The sequence below is a fragment of the Phyllostomus discolor genome, chromosome 7 (assembly GCF_004126475.2).
Source record: "Phyllostomus discolor isolate MPI-MPIP mPhyDis1 chromosome 7, mPhyDis1.pri.v3, whole genome shotgun sequence".
In the NCBI taxonomy this organism is placed as follows: Eukaryota; Metazoa; Chordata; class Mammalia; order Chiroptera; family Phyllostomidae; genus Phyllostomus; species Phyllostomus discolor.
Genome location: NC_040909.2, coordinates 12168111 through 12180736, shown reverse-complemented (window position 1 = coordinate 12180736; position 12626 = coordinate 12168111). Strand labels below are relative to the sequence as shown.

General features: G+C 54.7%; 1 protein-coding gene across 1 annotated transcript in view; it reads right to left on the bottom strand.

The window, feature by feature from the left end:
• TRANK1 (tetratricopeptide repeat and ankyrin repeat containing 1) overlaps positions 1 to 12626 on the bottom strand; it is a 95173-nt gene that overhangs the window by 26756 nt on the left and 55791 nt on the right. The window contains exons 10-13 of the mRNA XM_028518748.2: positions 10661 to 10822; positions 7613 to 7867; positions 5803 to 5979; positions 2237 to 5137 (exon numbers count right to left, since the gene is read on the bottom strand). Of these exons, the coding sequence (XP_028374549.1) occupies positions 2237 to 5137; positions 5803 to 5979; positions 7613 to 7867; positions 10661 to 10822 (3495 nt within the window). The remainder of the gene's footprint in view (positions 1 to 2236; positions 5138 to 5802; positions 5980 to 7612; positions 7868 to 10660; positions 10823 to 12626) is intronic.

Here is a 12626-nt window from a genome sequence, read left to right as displayed (position 1 = left end):
CACCGGTCACGCCAGGTCTCCCCACCAGTGCTAGTGCTAGGCACGTGCGCCCTTTGCCGGACACGACGTAGAACACTATATTCTCGGCAGATGCCCGAGGAATGGGCACCTGTGTTCCCAGTGCTATCACCAAACAGTAAAGGGAAATTCTGCCGTCGATACTTATTAGAAGTAGACAAGAGAAACTGTGAGCCCATGTGGAAGTTGCTGAATCTAAGAAAATCAATGGGAAAAAGACATAACAAGTATGTACAAGAAGATAAAAAACGGTTCCTATGTGCAGAAAAATGCCAAACTCCAAAAGTCAGAATACTCAATAAGATTGTTAGATACCAGTTCAACAGACAAGAATAAACGGCATTCTCCTAGACTATCGAGAACTGATTAGAAAACGGGGAAAAACAAGGGTGGCCACGGCAGTAACAAAACGTGTAAGGTGCCCGGGACAAATGTACCAGCTGTGAAACATGTCCGGGGAAAATTATAAAATATTATTGAAGGCACTAAAAGAAGACCCGAATAGAGAAATACGTCGTGGCTCAGAAATCACCATTATGTAAAAAGGTGACTTCTTCCCAAAGCGCAATAGACTCAATGAAATTCCAGTCTGGATTGCAAAAAGTCACGGAACACGTTTGGTGACTACCATGAAGAGTGTGACATTAACAGCACAAGAACAGACAAGTCAAATGCAGTAGCGAGCCCAGAAACAGACTCCTGGCACGGACAGCAGCATCACAAAGCAGAGGGGAGGGTGGACCACGGGGCAGAGGCATCAGCACAGCTGATCACCTCCATGGAAAAAAGGGAGACGGCCGTGTTTTGCTGTGTATGATGCTCACCCACGTTTGTGGCCCAAACTTTCAGGGAAAAAAGTCTTTTATTTTTTTAACTCAATGTTTTATTATTTATATTTAGAAACAAAACCAATTGTCATATTCCGGGGCATTTTTTTGCATACGGATATTGTTATTGCTTTCTAGAGTTGCACTTGGAATGCATAAGCATAGATAAAAGAATGAAAGACATTGCTATAGATACAGAATTAGTACTGCCCATATATAATGCATGTCCTTACTTTTGCCTCAGAAAACTTGGGCAAAAATGTGCACATTATACACAGCAAAATACAGTAGAGCACAGAAGGGTTATCAAGTGCCAAGGCTGAGAAATGCTGAAATAACCTCGTAATATTCCATCCAGATCCTTTACGCCAGGACCCTTGCAATGGTGTACATAAATGGAAAGTATATGTTAGATATGGGCAGCCAACCCCAAAACTTAGTTCACCCCAGGACTGCACGTCACAGTAAATGCCCAGCAGGAACCTATGTCCGTCACCGGAAAACAGACAACAAATCGTGTTGTACTCACAGAATGGGACGCTAACAAGTTAGAAATGTGTGGACGGCGGCTCCACATTACCGACATGCAGAAACCCGACAACACGACGTTAAACAGAAATGCAGAGCTGCAAAAAGATACGTCTGGCACGATCCCATCAAATATAGTTTCCAAACGTGAAATAACACTGCAGGCTACCCACGGACACACAGAGGGTGCTGGAGGTGAATCTGTGAGCATTCTATAAACCATAAAGTAGTAAGTACTCTGGCCTTGGTGTCGTGTTATTTAAACCCTCTGTGCCTCACCTTCCTTCTCTGTAAAATGGGAACAATATGCCTACTTTACGGGCTGAGGATAAAGCACAGGTAACCAGACGAAAACTGCCTGGCTTCAGGCCTGGCCAGAGATGGGGTACAACTGAGGTGCAAGTTCAAAGCACCTCAGTATGTGTTATCTCCACCCCCTGCTACTCCTGCTTTTGTGGCTTCCCCTTAACAGAAAAGCTACTTAGAGGATTACTAACTTGCCATGGGTACACGACTTTGCATTACATAAGCAGGTGCTTCCAAAAGCGCTTCACTGAAAGTTCTCCAGCAGTTTAAAACCCCCTGAAATGTGTTCACGCCACGGCAAACTCCCTCGGATGTAATTCCTTACTGGTCCACTTCCACTCAACCACAGCCTGGTTATCAACCTAAGAATGAGTGGCGGCAGAAATGCTAAGACCTCTTGCTTCTGAGGGTGTTTACTTACTAACAAGCTCCAGAATATTATCCTTACTGCAGCTACAGAAGCCTAGCGAAAGCAGACCACAGCTTCGAAAGCAGCCCCAGGCCAGTTCCCGAGCACCTCTCCCGCCCCCGCCGGCGAGCCCCAGCCCCGGGCCTACCCGAATGGGACCTGTAGTTCTGGTACAGCTGGTGGATCTTCTTGGGCTTGCGGATGGCACACTGCTTGTCCAAGGCGCTCTTGCTGGCATAGTGGAACAGGGAGCGCAGGTCGCTGAAGCGGAAGGCCACGCCCTTCATGATGCTCTGGGCCGTGTCCCCCGTGAGGAACATGGCGTTGGGGTCGTTGATGCACTTCATCAGCAGCGCCAGCTCCGCCTGGGTGAAGTCCTGAATTTCATCGCCGTAGAGCTCGTGGATGGACCACGGCAGCACCTGCAGCTTCGACAGCCTCCGGGACAGGTTGAACAGCACGTCCTCTTCGTCGAAATAGCCCTTCTGAGACCTGATCTGCTCGTACAGGCAGAAGAGGCTGTAGATCTCGCTCCGGTCTTCCTTGAAGTTGGGGCACCGCTTCCTCCCCAGCTTCTTGTACTCGTCTTCCGTGAGTCTCCCCTGGGGGCTGCTGAGGGCCTCGAACGATCCCTTCAAAAAAGATTTTATTTCTTTCCAAACCAGCGCAGGGTTGTAGGAGGTCTTCCCCTTGCTCATTCGGGGCCATATCTCGTTGGCGAACACCTCGAAGGTCACGTACACCCGCGGGTCGACGTCGCCCGGACGCGTTTCCACCGCCCTGTCCTCCTCGCCGTTGTCCCCATCCGCCTCGGCCTCGTCCTCGTCCTCCTGCCAGTTGGGGATGGTGGACTCCTCCTGCGTGGACCACCCAACGATGGCTCTTCTCAGGCTGCCGTCTTCGTTTCTCAGAAAGAACGGCCTGGGCAGAGAGGCATCCAGCAGGAGGAGCAGCTGCTTGGACGTGACAAACAGAGGGAAGTTCTCGTCCCTCAGGTCCTGCAGCCTGTGCGCACTGGGCTCCGGCGGTCTGTAGTGGCTGGTGGCCTTGGCGGACTTGGAGAGCTCGATGAAATTCCGCTGCACCTCCTGGCACAGGACGTGGTTCTTGGTCACGAAGATCTGGTGCAAGTGCTCCAGCTGCTGGGGACCGTCTGGGGCACAGGCTCCCGCTCCCGGGCCGGGCCCCCCGGGCTCCCCGCTGGCTGCGCCTGCGCAGGCTTCACTCCCCTGCTCCTCATCTACGCTGTCTACTGTCTCCGCTTCGATGGTGCCTTCCTCCTCCTCCTCCTCCTTCTCTTCCTCCTCCTCCCTGCCTGCATTCTCCTTTCTTGGCTCCATCTCCAACCTTCTCTTCAGCCAGATCTGTTTGTCCAGCAGCGGGCTTCCCGCCTGCTCGGCCCTTTCCCAGTAAATGTGGAATTTCTTCCACAGCCTGTACAGGCAGCAGGTCGTCTTCCCGGTGCCACTCCGCCCGATCAGGATGATGGGCTCCAGCGGGCTGGGGTTGAGGTGGATCACAGCGTACTCGCGCTCGCCCACCCGGAAGGGGTACTCCACCGTGGCCATCATGTCATTGAGGATGTTGAAGGCCATGTTCGTGCTGAAGCTGTGGAACTTCATGATGCTGTACTCTGTCTGCACCGCACTGGCCGGGGGGAAGTACTCGGGCTTCACGCGCTCCCGGCCCTTCTCCGCCTCCGTGTCCTCCACGTAGCAGCGGGGGATCCGCTTTCGGACTCTCATGTTGGCCGACACCTGGTCTTTGTTGATGCCCCTCAGCTTCTTCCGCAGGATGCAGGACAAACCCCGGTTGTAGGCGCTGCAGATGGCCCTGATGGTGTCCGACAGCTTGCCGTGATCCAGGACGATGTCCCAGATCCGGATGATCTCCGTGTAGACCTGCCCCGACTTCTCCACGGACTGTGAGCTCCGCTCCGTGGTGATGATCTTCTCCGGGTTCTCGCTGCAGCGGGGGGAGAAGTCGATGGCGAGCTCCCACAGCATCCGGGCCCCTTTGTCCAGCTTGGCCTCGAAGAGCTGGATATTTCCTTTCAGGTTCGTCAGCCGCTTCTGCAGGCTCTTGGTCCACTCGCCGTTGCCCAGCTGCTGGATGTCCTGGATGATTTTCTTCTTCATGACCTTGGTCATCACCTTACTGGACAGCTTCTTCAGCACTTCCGAAGTACATTCGATCTCCCACGTCATGTTCTCGAAGTCCTGGAGGCAGGCCTCCACCTCCTGCTGGTTGTCCCGGTCACTGCTGTCCTCCCTGCATCTGCCACCAGCAGGGGTGGGCTGCGAGGGCCCAGGGCCCGCCTGAGCCTCTTCGCCCCTTGCCTCAAGGACAACAAGGTTATTCCTGCTACGGTCAGAGCTCCCCACCCCCAGGACCCGCTGGAGTTTGTCCTCCTTCACTTCCGTGCCAGCTCCCGTCTCCAGAGGCTTGGGGTCCCCAGGGCAGTCCTCTGGGAGGGGCGAGTCCAGTTCAACCCGCTCAATCAGAGCCCGGATCTGCTGTACAAGGTGGTCCCTGAGAGAGCAGGGCTGACCTGCTCCAGGCTCCTGCCTCGGCGTCCGGGCCTCGGAGAGAGCCTCCCAGCTCTCGGGGACCACGGCCCCCTCAGGCAGGCGCCCGTCAGTGCCACCGCAGGGCAGCAACTTGGACGCAGCCTGGGGCTTGAGCTGAGACGCGTGACCGGGGGTGGCAGCAGGCCTCGGGAGCTTCCCCGGGTGGGCGGCCGGGTCCTGCCGGGCCCTCCGCCGACTCTCCGACAGAGCTTTGTTCCAGGCCAGGAGCAGGGCGTCGTTCTTCTTGATCCGGTGCCGCACATCTTTGCCCTCCTTGTTCTTCAGGTGGAGGTGGATGTCGAACTTGGCCAGCAGGTCCAGCAGCTTCTTCATGCCCTTCAGCCTGCCCCGCTGGAAGAGGATGTGCATCAGCGTGTTCCCGTTGCCATCCTGGGTGTTGGGGTTGAGGTAGTCGAACTCGGTGGGGTTGGCCCAGAAGAGATCCAACAGGTGGTTCAGGAGGTTAAAGCCGACGTCAGCTGGAAGACACAAACAAAACCCCGTGAGCGCGCAGGGGCTCTTCCCGGGAACGGAGGCCCCTGGATTGAAGAGAGACGCCAGCCAGGAGCGTCTCAGAGCACTTAACCACCCCCCCCCCAAGTCTTTGCTAACCCTGTGGCTCTCAGCCAGAGGCAATTTGCTCCCCACGAGACATTTGACAATGTCTGGGGACAATTTTGCTCATGGCAATCTGGGAGGTGCTACTGGCATCTGGTCTGGCTGCGGGGCATGGCCAGGGATGCTGCCAAACATCAGGCAGGACACGGGATGGCCCCCACCACAAAGGATGAGGCAGCCCAAACGCCAACAGTGCCAAGGCTGAGAAACCCTGAGATAACCTTACAGTTCGCCAGTGAGATCCATTATGTCAAGACCCTCGAAAATGGTGTAAAGACATAGAGAGTGCTTGCTAGCGATGGACAGCCAACTTTGAAAGTTAGCCCCCCTCAGTCAGCCCAGCCTGGTCATTCACCGTGGCGGTCACGCCTTCCCATCAAGCTAGGGGCAGGCCGTGCCCAGAATGGGCTTTTACCAGATCATTGGTTTTCCCGAGAGAAGGAAACAAGACGCGAAACACAGAGCACCCGTTCTAATACCCAGCCTCCTCCTCAAGGCAGAGGCCAGTGAGACACCAGAGGCCTACCGTTGACATCTAAAAAGACGTGGAGTGCCGCGTGCAGAGGAGTGTCGCCTTCCGTGAGAGAAATGTCTCGTGGGTCCGCGCCCTTGGTCAGGAGGAGAAAAGCCAATTCGAAGTCCTTGCGCTTCAGGCACATGACGAGTGGCCTCTCCTGGATGTCCTGGAGACCCTGCGGCAAGGCTGCGGGAGGCAGGGGAGAGGGGCACCCGTGAGCGACGTTCATGGGACGAATACAGCCTGGCACACGTCGGAAGGGCGGGACCGCCGCTGCCACGTATTCCAAGGGGAGAGCTGACGCTCACCTGACTTCCGAGGCCCTCGTGCCACCTCCAGGGAGGCAGAGCCCTCCCAGCGCTCTCAGCATGAAAGCCCAACTCCTTCAAGTGCCCTGTCCAAGGCACCTGCCTCTGCCACCTCTCTAGCTCCCCCTGTTGCCCCACTACAGGACTGCAGACCCCAGCATGAGCACAGCTGGGGAGGAGGGACAGGGCCTGCAAACAACTGAGATGCACGCAGGTACTTGCCTGACACCACACCCACCACGCCGTCGGTGATCAGGATGTAACTACCACTCCCTACCTCCTTTGCTCCTACAAAGCTTCTTCCCGAGATCGCCCATCTGCCATCAACTGCCACCTTCCCCGACACCTCTCCAGCCCCACATACCTGCCGTTAGCCCAGTCCATGCCTCCCCTCAGCACTGCGGGCACCCCAGCCTCCACCTGCTGTGGACCTGCAGCCCTCCCGCACGGGGCCCCTGCAGCCACGCACTAACGCTCTGTCCTTGGTCCCCAGCACCCGACCCCAGGGAGGCGCTCCCTAAGTGCTTGGTGAATCGGGAATAAGACTGGACCCCGTGACAGCCGTAGTGTCTGGGCAAAGGGAGTCACGCTCCATACGAGGAGCAGGTTTGAAGGAACACGCTATAGGAGGCGTTCCTTCCATCTGCTTCCTGAAACCTGTGGGTAGAGCCACGGGTTTCCATGCCTGAGGGCTTCGGATGGCACTTTGAAAGCTGAGGACCAACGTGTCACCGCTCCACGTCAACAGCAAAGCAAGCCGAAAACCCACAGCCACAGAGCTCTTCTAAGAACCATTGCGTGAACTCACCTAACACTCCCAACACCCCTAAGAAAGAGGGACCACTCCCACTCCCGCTTTATACGCGAGGAGACGGAGGCGCACACAGCACCCCTAGGGGACACAGCTGACGGTGGCGGTCGTGGGGGGCGGGAGGTGGGGGCTGGAGGAGGCTGGCGTTTTCGGATTCACGGGAAAGTGAAACCCAGTCCCGCGAGACCACCGCAGACTCCAGACACCCATCCAGCCGAGGGCGACGGTGCTGCTCACAGCGGCAGCTGTTCCCGCCCACCGACTGTTTGTTTCTTGAGAAACAAGCCTCTCAGATCCCCATGTGTTGATTAGAGAAGAATGCCACCAAGTTGACAAGGACCCACGCGGCATATGCGGAGCAGGGAAGAGTCCAGCCCCAGGTCAGGGGGAAGGGACCGCGGCGGGCTGACAGCCGGGCCAAGGACCCCCTCCACGTACCCGAGGCCCCTCACGCGCATGCGCGAGAGAGAGACGACAACAGAGGCAGCGGTAATTCACAGACGTGTGGGGTCCCGACAGGACAACACCCAGGGACAGGCCTCGCTGTTTCCAAATGAGAAGATGCGGAGGAGGAGAAGGAGACAGAATTTAAAAGAGTCTCCCAAGTCGAGCGAAAGGCCCTGTGACAGGCAGCTGCCTGAACGCCCTCGGGAAGGACCCCCACCCCGTGCTGAGCCTCTGGGCGTCTCGGCATCCTCACCTCCAAGGTCTATCAGGCGGCCCAGGAGCTGCGTCCTGCGCTGGTCCCAGGCGCTGAGCTGGGGGATGACGGTGCAGAGGTCCAGGTCGGAGAAGCTGCAGTCTTTGATGAGGCCGTCTCCCAGCGGGGGCTCGCCGCTTACTTTGCGGGTCAGCAGCAGAAGCACTTCGGGCCATTTCTGTTTTTCCAGTAAAAACTTGATGAAGGCACTGGCACCGTCGGAATGAATGTCACAGACCAGGTCGGGAGGAATTTCTTTCAAAAACAAGAGTATACCACAGTCCAAAGTAAGGTTCATGTGGTCTCTGTCCCCAGACACCACTGAACACACATATACAAAATTAACACAAGCCACTGATCAGTACTCTTAAGTCCTGGAGAAACCATAAACAAGTAATGAATGACTCGGGCAGGCAAAGCTTCTTGGGAAGGTTGGAAACACCCTAAGGAGAGTACAGCCTGGTCCAGAAGAAGGGCAGGATTTCGGCTGTGTCATAAGGAAGAGTATTTGGGTTAGGACAGTTGACTGAGACCAAAGGGCAAGAACCCAGCTTAAATTTTGCATGATATAAAGAGTTTGTCCTGCTGAAGGAACACAAATAAATACAGGGAGGTACCACAGAATAATTAAAAAGCCAAGAGTTACAGGGTGAATGGTGAGAGGATTTTGTACCTCCTTAATTTTGTACCTTGAGGCACAAAGGTTTCTATCTGATCCCTGACGCCCAGGGACGGGATAACAGTTATCCCAGTTGGTGATGCTGGCGTATCTTAAGTATGGAAAACTTTTAAAGAGATCCTTAGCAAGTAGATTGCCAGATTTTGCAAATAAACATGTAGAATGCCAGTTCAACTTGCATTTCAGACAAACGACACATAAACTTTCAGCATCAGTATGTCTCTTGCACTATTTGGAACACACATATACTGAAAATATATTCCTTGTTTACCCAAAATTACAATTCAGCTGGCACTCTGCATGTTGTCCGGCAACCCTCTCAGTAAGAACAGCAGGAAGGAAGAGAAGGGAAAAAAATAAGGGGTACCTGAGCTCAATCTGATGTGCATTTGCTAGTTTTTGCTTCCCATCTTTTTCTAAGTTTTCTAAAATGAATATGCATTTCACTACTTAAAAGAGGCATTTGAAAACAAGAAAAAATCTCAATATAGGCTACCCTGTCATCTTAACAGGAATCAGCAAAACAGAAGTGTAAAATGTAAACATTTATAGCAGACAATTTCAATCGTTGTGCCTGCAATCCATGCTCGTGTCTTCTGGTGAAAGCGCTCCCCCACCCACCAGCCCTCTCCGTTCCCGTGGCAGAGACGGGGCAGCACCGGATCTGGGTCTACGCCAGCCAGGACTCTCCATCCCCCTGACCACAGATATCAGATCAGAGGTACACGCTGTGACCAAAAGGGAAGAGCTTTTGTTCAAACAACTCAGAGACAGATGAGTCCGAGGGCCCAGAAACACTAGACAGAGTCAGTGGTGAGAGACCTGGGGCCTGTCCCCACAGAGTCTGAGACGAAAGCCAACCAGAGGACATCTGGGCTGAAAGACAGCAGATGCTGGGTCCTGCTGACACTGGTTCGATCCCTGAGGACGGCTGTACCTGGGGCCAGGCTCCCATTCCTATTATGACTGTCAAAAGTGTCACTCTTTTGCTGGTGTAAGCCAGCTTGAGTCTGTCTGCCACTTCCAACAGAAATAGTTCTATGTATTCTATCCTGCGGCCAACTAAGGAGACAAAGAAGAGAAAGAAGGAAAGCAAGAAGAGAAAAAAACAAGAGCGTGGGATGGATTAGAGATGCTAGAAGAGAGAGAGATGAGGGACGACCTTTGGGGAAAGCAGGAGGAGTCGGGAACAGAAAGAAACAGACAGAGGGACCCAGCCAACGTGACAGAAAGAGGAACCGTGCCAGCATACACGCGCCCCACAGAGACACAGAGGAACACAGGAGCACAGACCAGGGGCAGGAAGGACTGGCAGCAGTAGCATTCCCGTCTTGCAGCCTCTTAGATGTTTACCGAACACCCGTATTTTATGCTCTCAACCCTACGTATGAATGAGGGCAACCTTCCTGGGTCATGAGTTGGGGGTCATCGAGTGCAAAAGCCAAAGGCTCCCTAGAAAGAGTTGCACGGAATGGCCTACATCTATTAGGTCCTGCACAAGACAGCCCCATCCCAGAGTCTCAGGTGTGCTGTTTACCTGTGACCCGTCATCTCCAAGAAAGAAAGATCCTTCTGACAACCTCGCCTCACCTCCAGCCAACCTGCATTGTCTGTGCAAGGTATTGGACTAAGTGCTCGACACCTGTCATCTCACGAGGTTAACGGCCCAGCTAAGGCAGAGAGGAAGACACTGACGTGTGAGCAAGTTCAGTAACTGGCCCGAAGTCACAGGTCTGGCAAGTGGTAGAGTGAAGATTCCAAACTCCAAGCCTCAAACTCTAAGAGCTGCGGCACACCCTGAAGAGCATGCTGGGTCCTCCGGCGGTGCCTTCCTGTGCTTTCTGTGGGACTGAGAAGTCTCAGCCCTGTGAGCTGTCCGAGTGAGTGCTTAACAGCCCATGCTGACTGCCAGTCTTGACAACTAAATTTCACCTACTTGGGATTTCTGGAATCTTCCCTAATTATCTAAAGCCTGTCATCTGAAGTTCTTTTCTGGAACTTCCCTGATATCCCCATAATGAAAAAACATTACAAGTAGCCCTCAGTTCCACAGTAGCTGTATGCCCCAATGTTAGCCAGTATCTAGACAACAGAGAAACATCTGTGGCCTTTTCAAAAGGACAGTCTAAGCCAAGGGTAATTCTAGGAGGATTCATGGAAAACCAGCAACAGGGGTTGCCTCGGGGATGGGACTTAGGGACTGAAGTTCACGGGTGGATGGTAGACGCGTCACTGACAGATAACGGATGTTCTGTGCTGTTTCCCATGCAGATCGTGACATCTGCAAATCCACTTCTAGGGGACATTCACAAGGAGGGTGAATGAACACAAACCACCTGCCCCACAAGCGCACCTGTGAGAAAGATTACCTTGCAGAGAAGACAGGAGGCGCAAGAACCGCTGAACTACATCTTGCTTCAGGAAGTTCTTGTGCAGCAACCGGTTTCCTGAGTTCATGTGCTTCGCCAGCTGCGCACAGGCCTTGCGGAAAGCATCGCTCTCGCTGGCAGGTCCATTGCCGTGGCTCAGTCCTGCAACACAGCACCAGGTGAGGCCTCCGGACACAGAGACCACAGCCGTGGGAGACGGCACGCGCTGCGGTTCTCCGCCGCCCCAGGACCCACGCACTCTGCCCCGTGACTTTGCTGCTGCTCCCGGCAGGAGGCGGAGCCCGCTCCCCTCCCCACCCCTGATGCGGGCCTGGCTTCAGGGTGGATGATGCCCAACAGAACACAGTGGGTATGATGTTTGTGCTGGATCCGAGCCGAGTCCTCCAGCCGAGCCCTCCAGCCGAGCCTTATTTAGTTCTACTCGCTCCCTGGGAAGCCCGGCCTCTGCCGAGTGAACAGGTCCGGGCTGCTGTTCGGGGGAATGAGGCAGCACAGAACAAAGAGGAACCAGCCCAGCTGTCCACGCTGAGCCCCCGCAGATGTAAAAGAGCCCGGCCAAGATCGGCAAGACTGAAGACACTTGAAGGAGTTTGGCTGAGGCGGCAAGAACGGCCCAGCCTAACCTGCTGACCGGCAGGATCGTGAGCTGAATGCACGTGTATTGCTCGAGGCCCCTGAGTGTCGCGGTGATCGGTTACGCAGCAGTGGGTAACTGACGCAGCAGTTCGGGGAGGTGACAGAGGGGGGTGACTCGGTGCGACAGCGACCTCCAACCACAGCAGCCACCCCCCGCCCCCGCATCCTCAGTTTCACGGTCGGCAGTTCCAGCTCCCACAGTCAACCCCCATCTAAAACGATTGGGTGGAAAACTCCAGAAATGCACAATTCACAAGTTCTAAACTGCACGCCGCTCTGAGCGGCGCGACGGGATCTCGCACCATCTGCTCCCTCCCACCGGGAATGTGAATCATCCCTCTGACCAGCCTCTCCAAGTGTGGATGCCCCCTGCCCATCCGTCACTTAGCAGCCGTCTCGGTTTCGGAGAGACAGAGTGGCCACGTCCACATGTTTTTGTAATTGTGCTTTTTTATAATTATTATTAACCTCTTACTGTGCCTAATGTATACATTAACCTTTATCAGGGGTATGTAAGTATAGGAAGAAGACAGTAAAATAGGATCCGGTATCATCTGTGATTTCAGGCATCCCCGGGGGGCCTTGGAATGTACCCCCTGCAGGTAAAGGGGGGCACCTGTACATGAGAGCCACCCACGGGTCTTCCTGGCTAGCAATAAAAGCCAAGAGTAAGGAGCCATCATCTCTCTGGCCAAAGAAGGGAAGACAGGATCTCCTTGGTTCAATTTATCGGAGAAAGTAGTTAGGATTAGAAAACACCCACCCATGGATGGAATGTTGAAAACGAGCAACTGTGGTTGATTGGGTAACAGATTCTACACTCAGAAGGCACCCCGGTTCAAGTGGAGCCTTACTGCGCAGCGAGGGGAGTGGAAGCGGACATCCGTGTGCACACCGGATGGAAGGGCCTGGCCCCCGGCACAGGCGCCCTCGCGCTGGGAAGAGATCAACGAACGCTCAGTGCCACGTTCTAACGGAGGGAGGAAAGTGAGAAAGCGTCCTGTCTTCGGTCCGGCTTGCAGCAGCAGACCCCGAGTGCGGGACTGGTGTGCCAGGGGTTCATCAAGGAGGACACCGGAGAGGGGGTGGGGGCGGGCAGCCGGGCCAGGGTCTGACCCAGGCCAAGTCCCACGTCCCACCACGGGCGGCCTCTCAGGATCCCACAGAGGATTTCTGGAGGAAGTGACATCTGACAGCGGCCCCCATCCAGGGCCATGAACGAGCTTTCAAATTCTCGCCTCTTTCTGTCATGAGCCACAAGGTGCCTAGGGGGCACGTAAAGTCCCAGGCACTTCTGGTTTGAAGGACC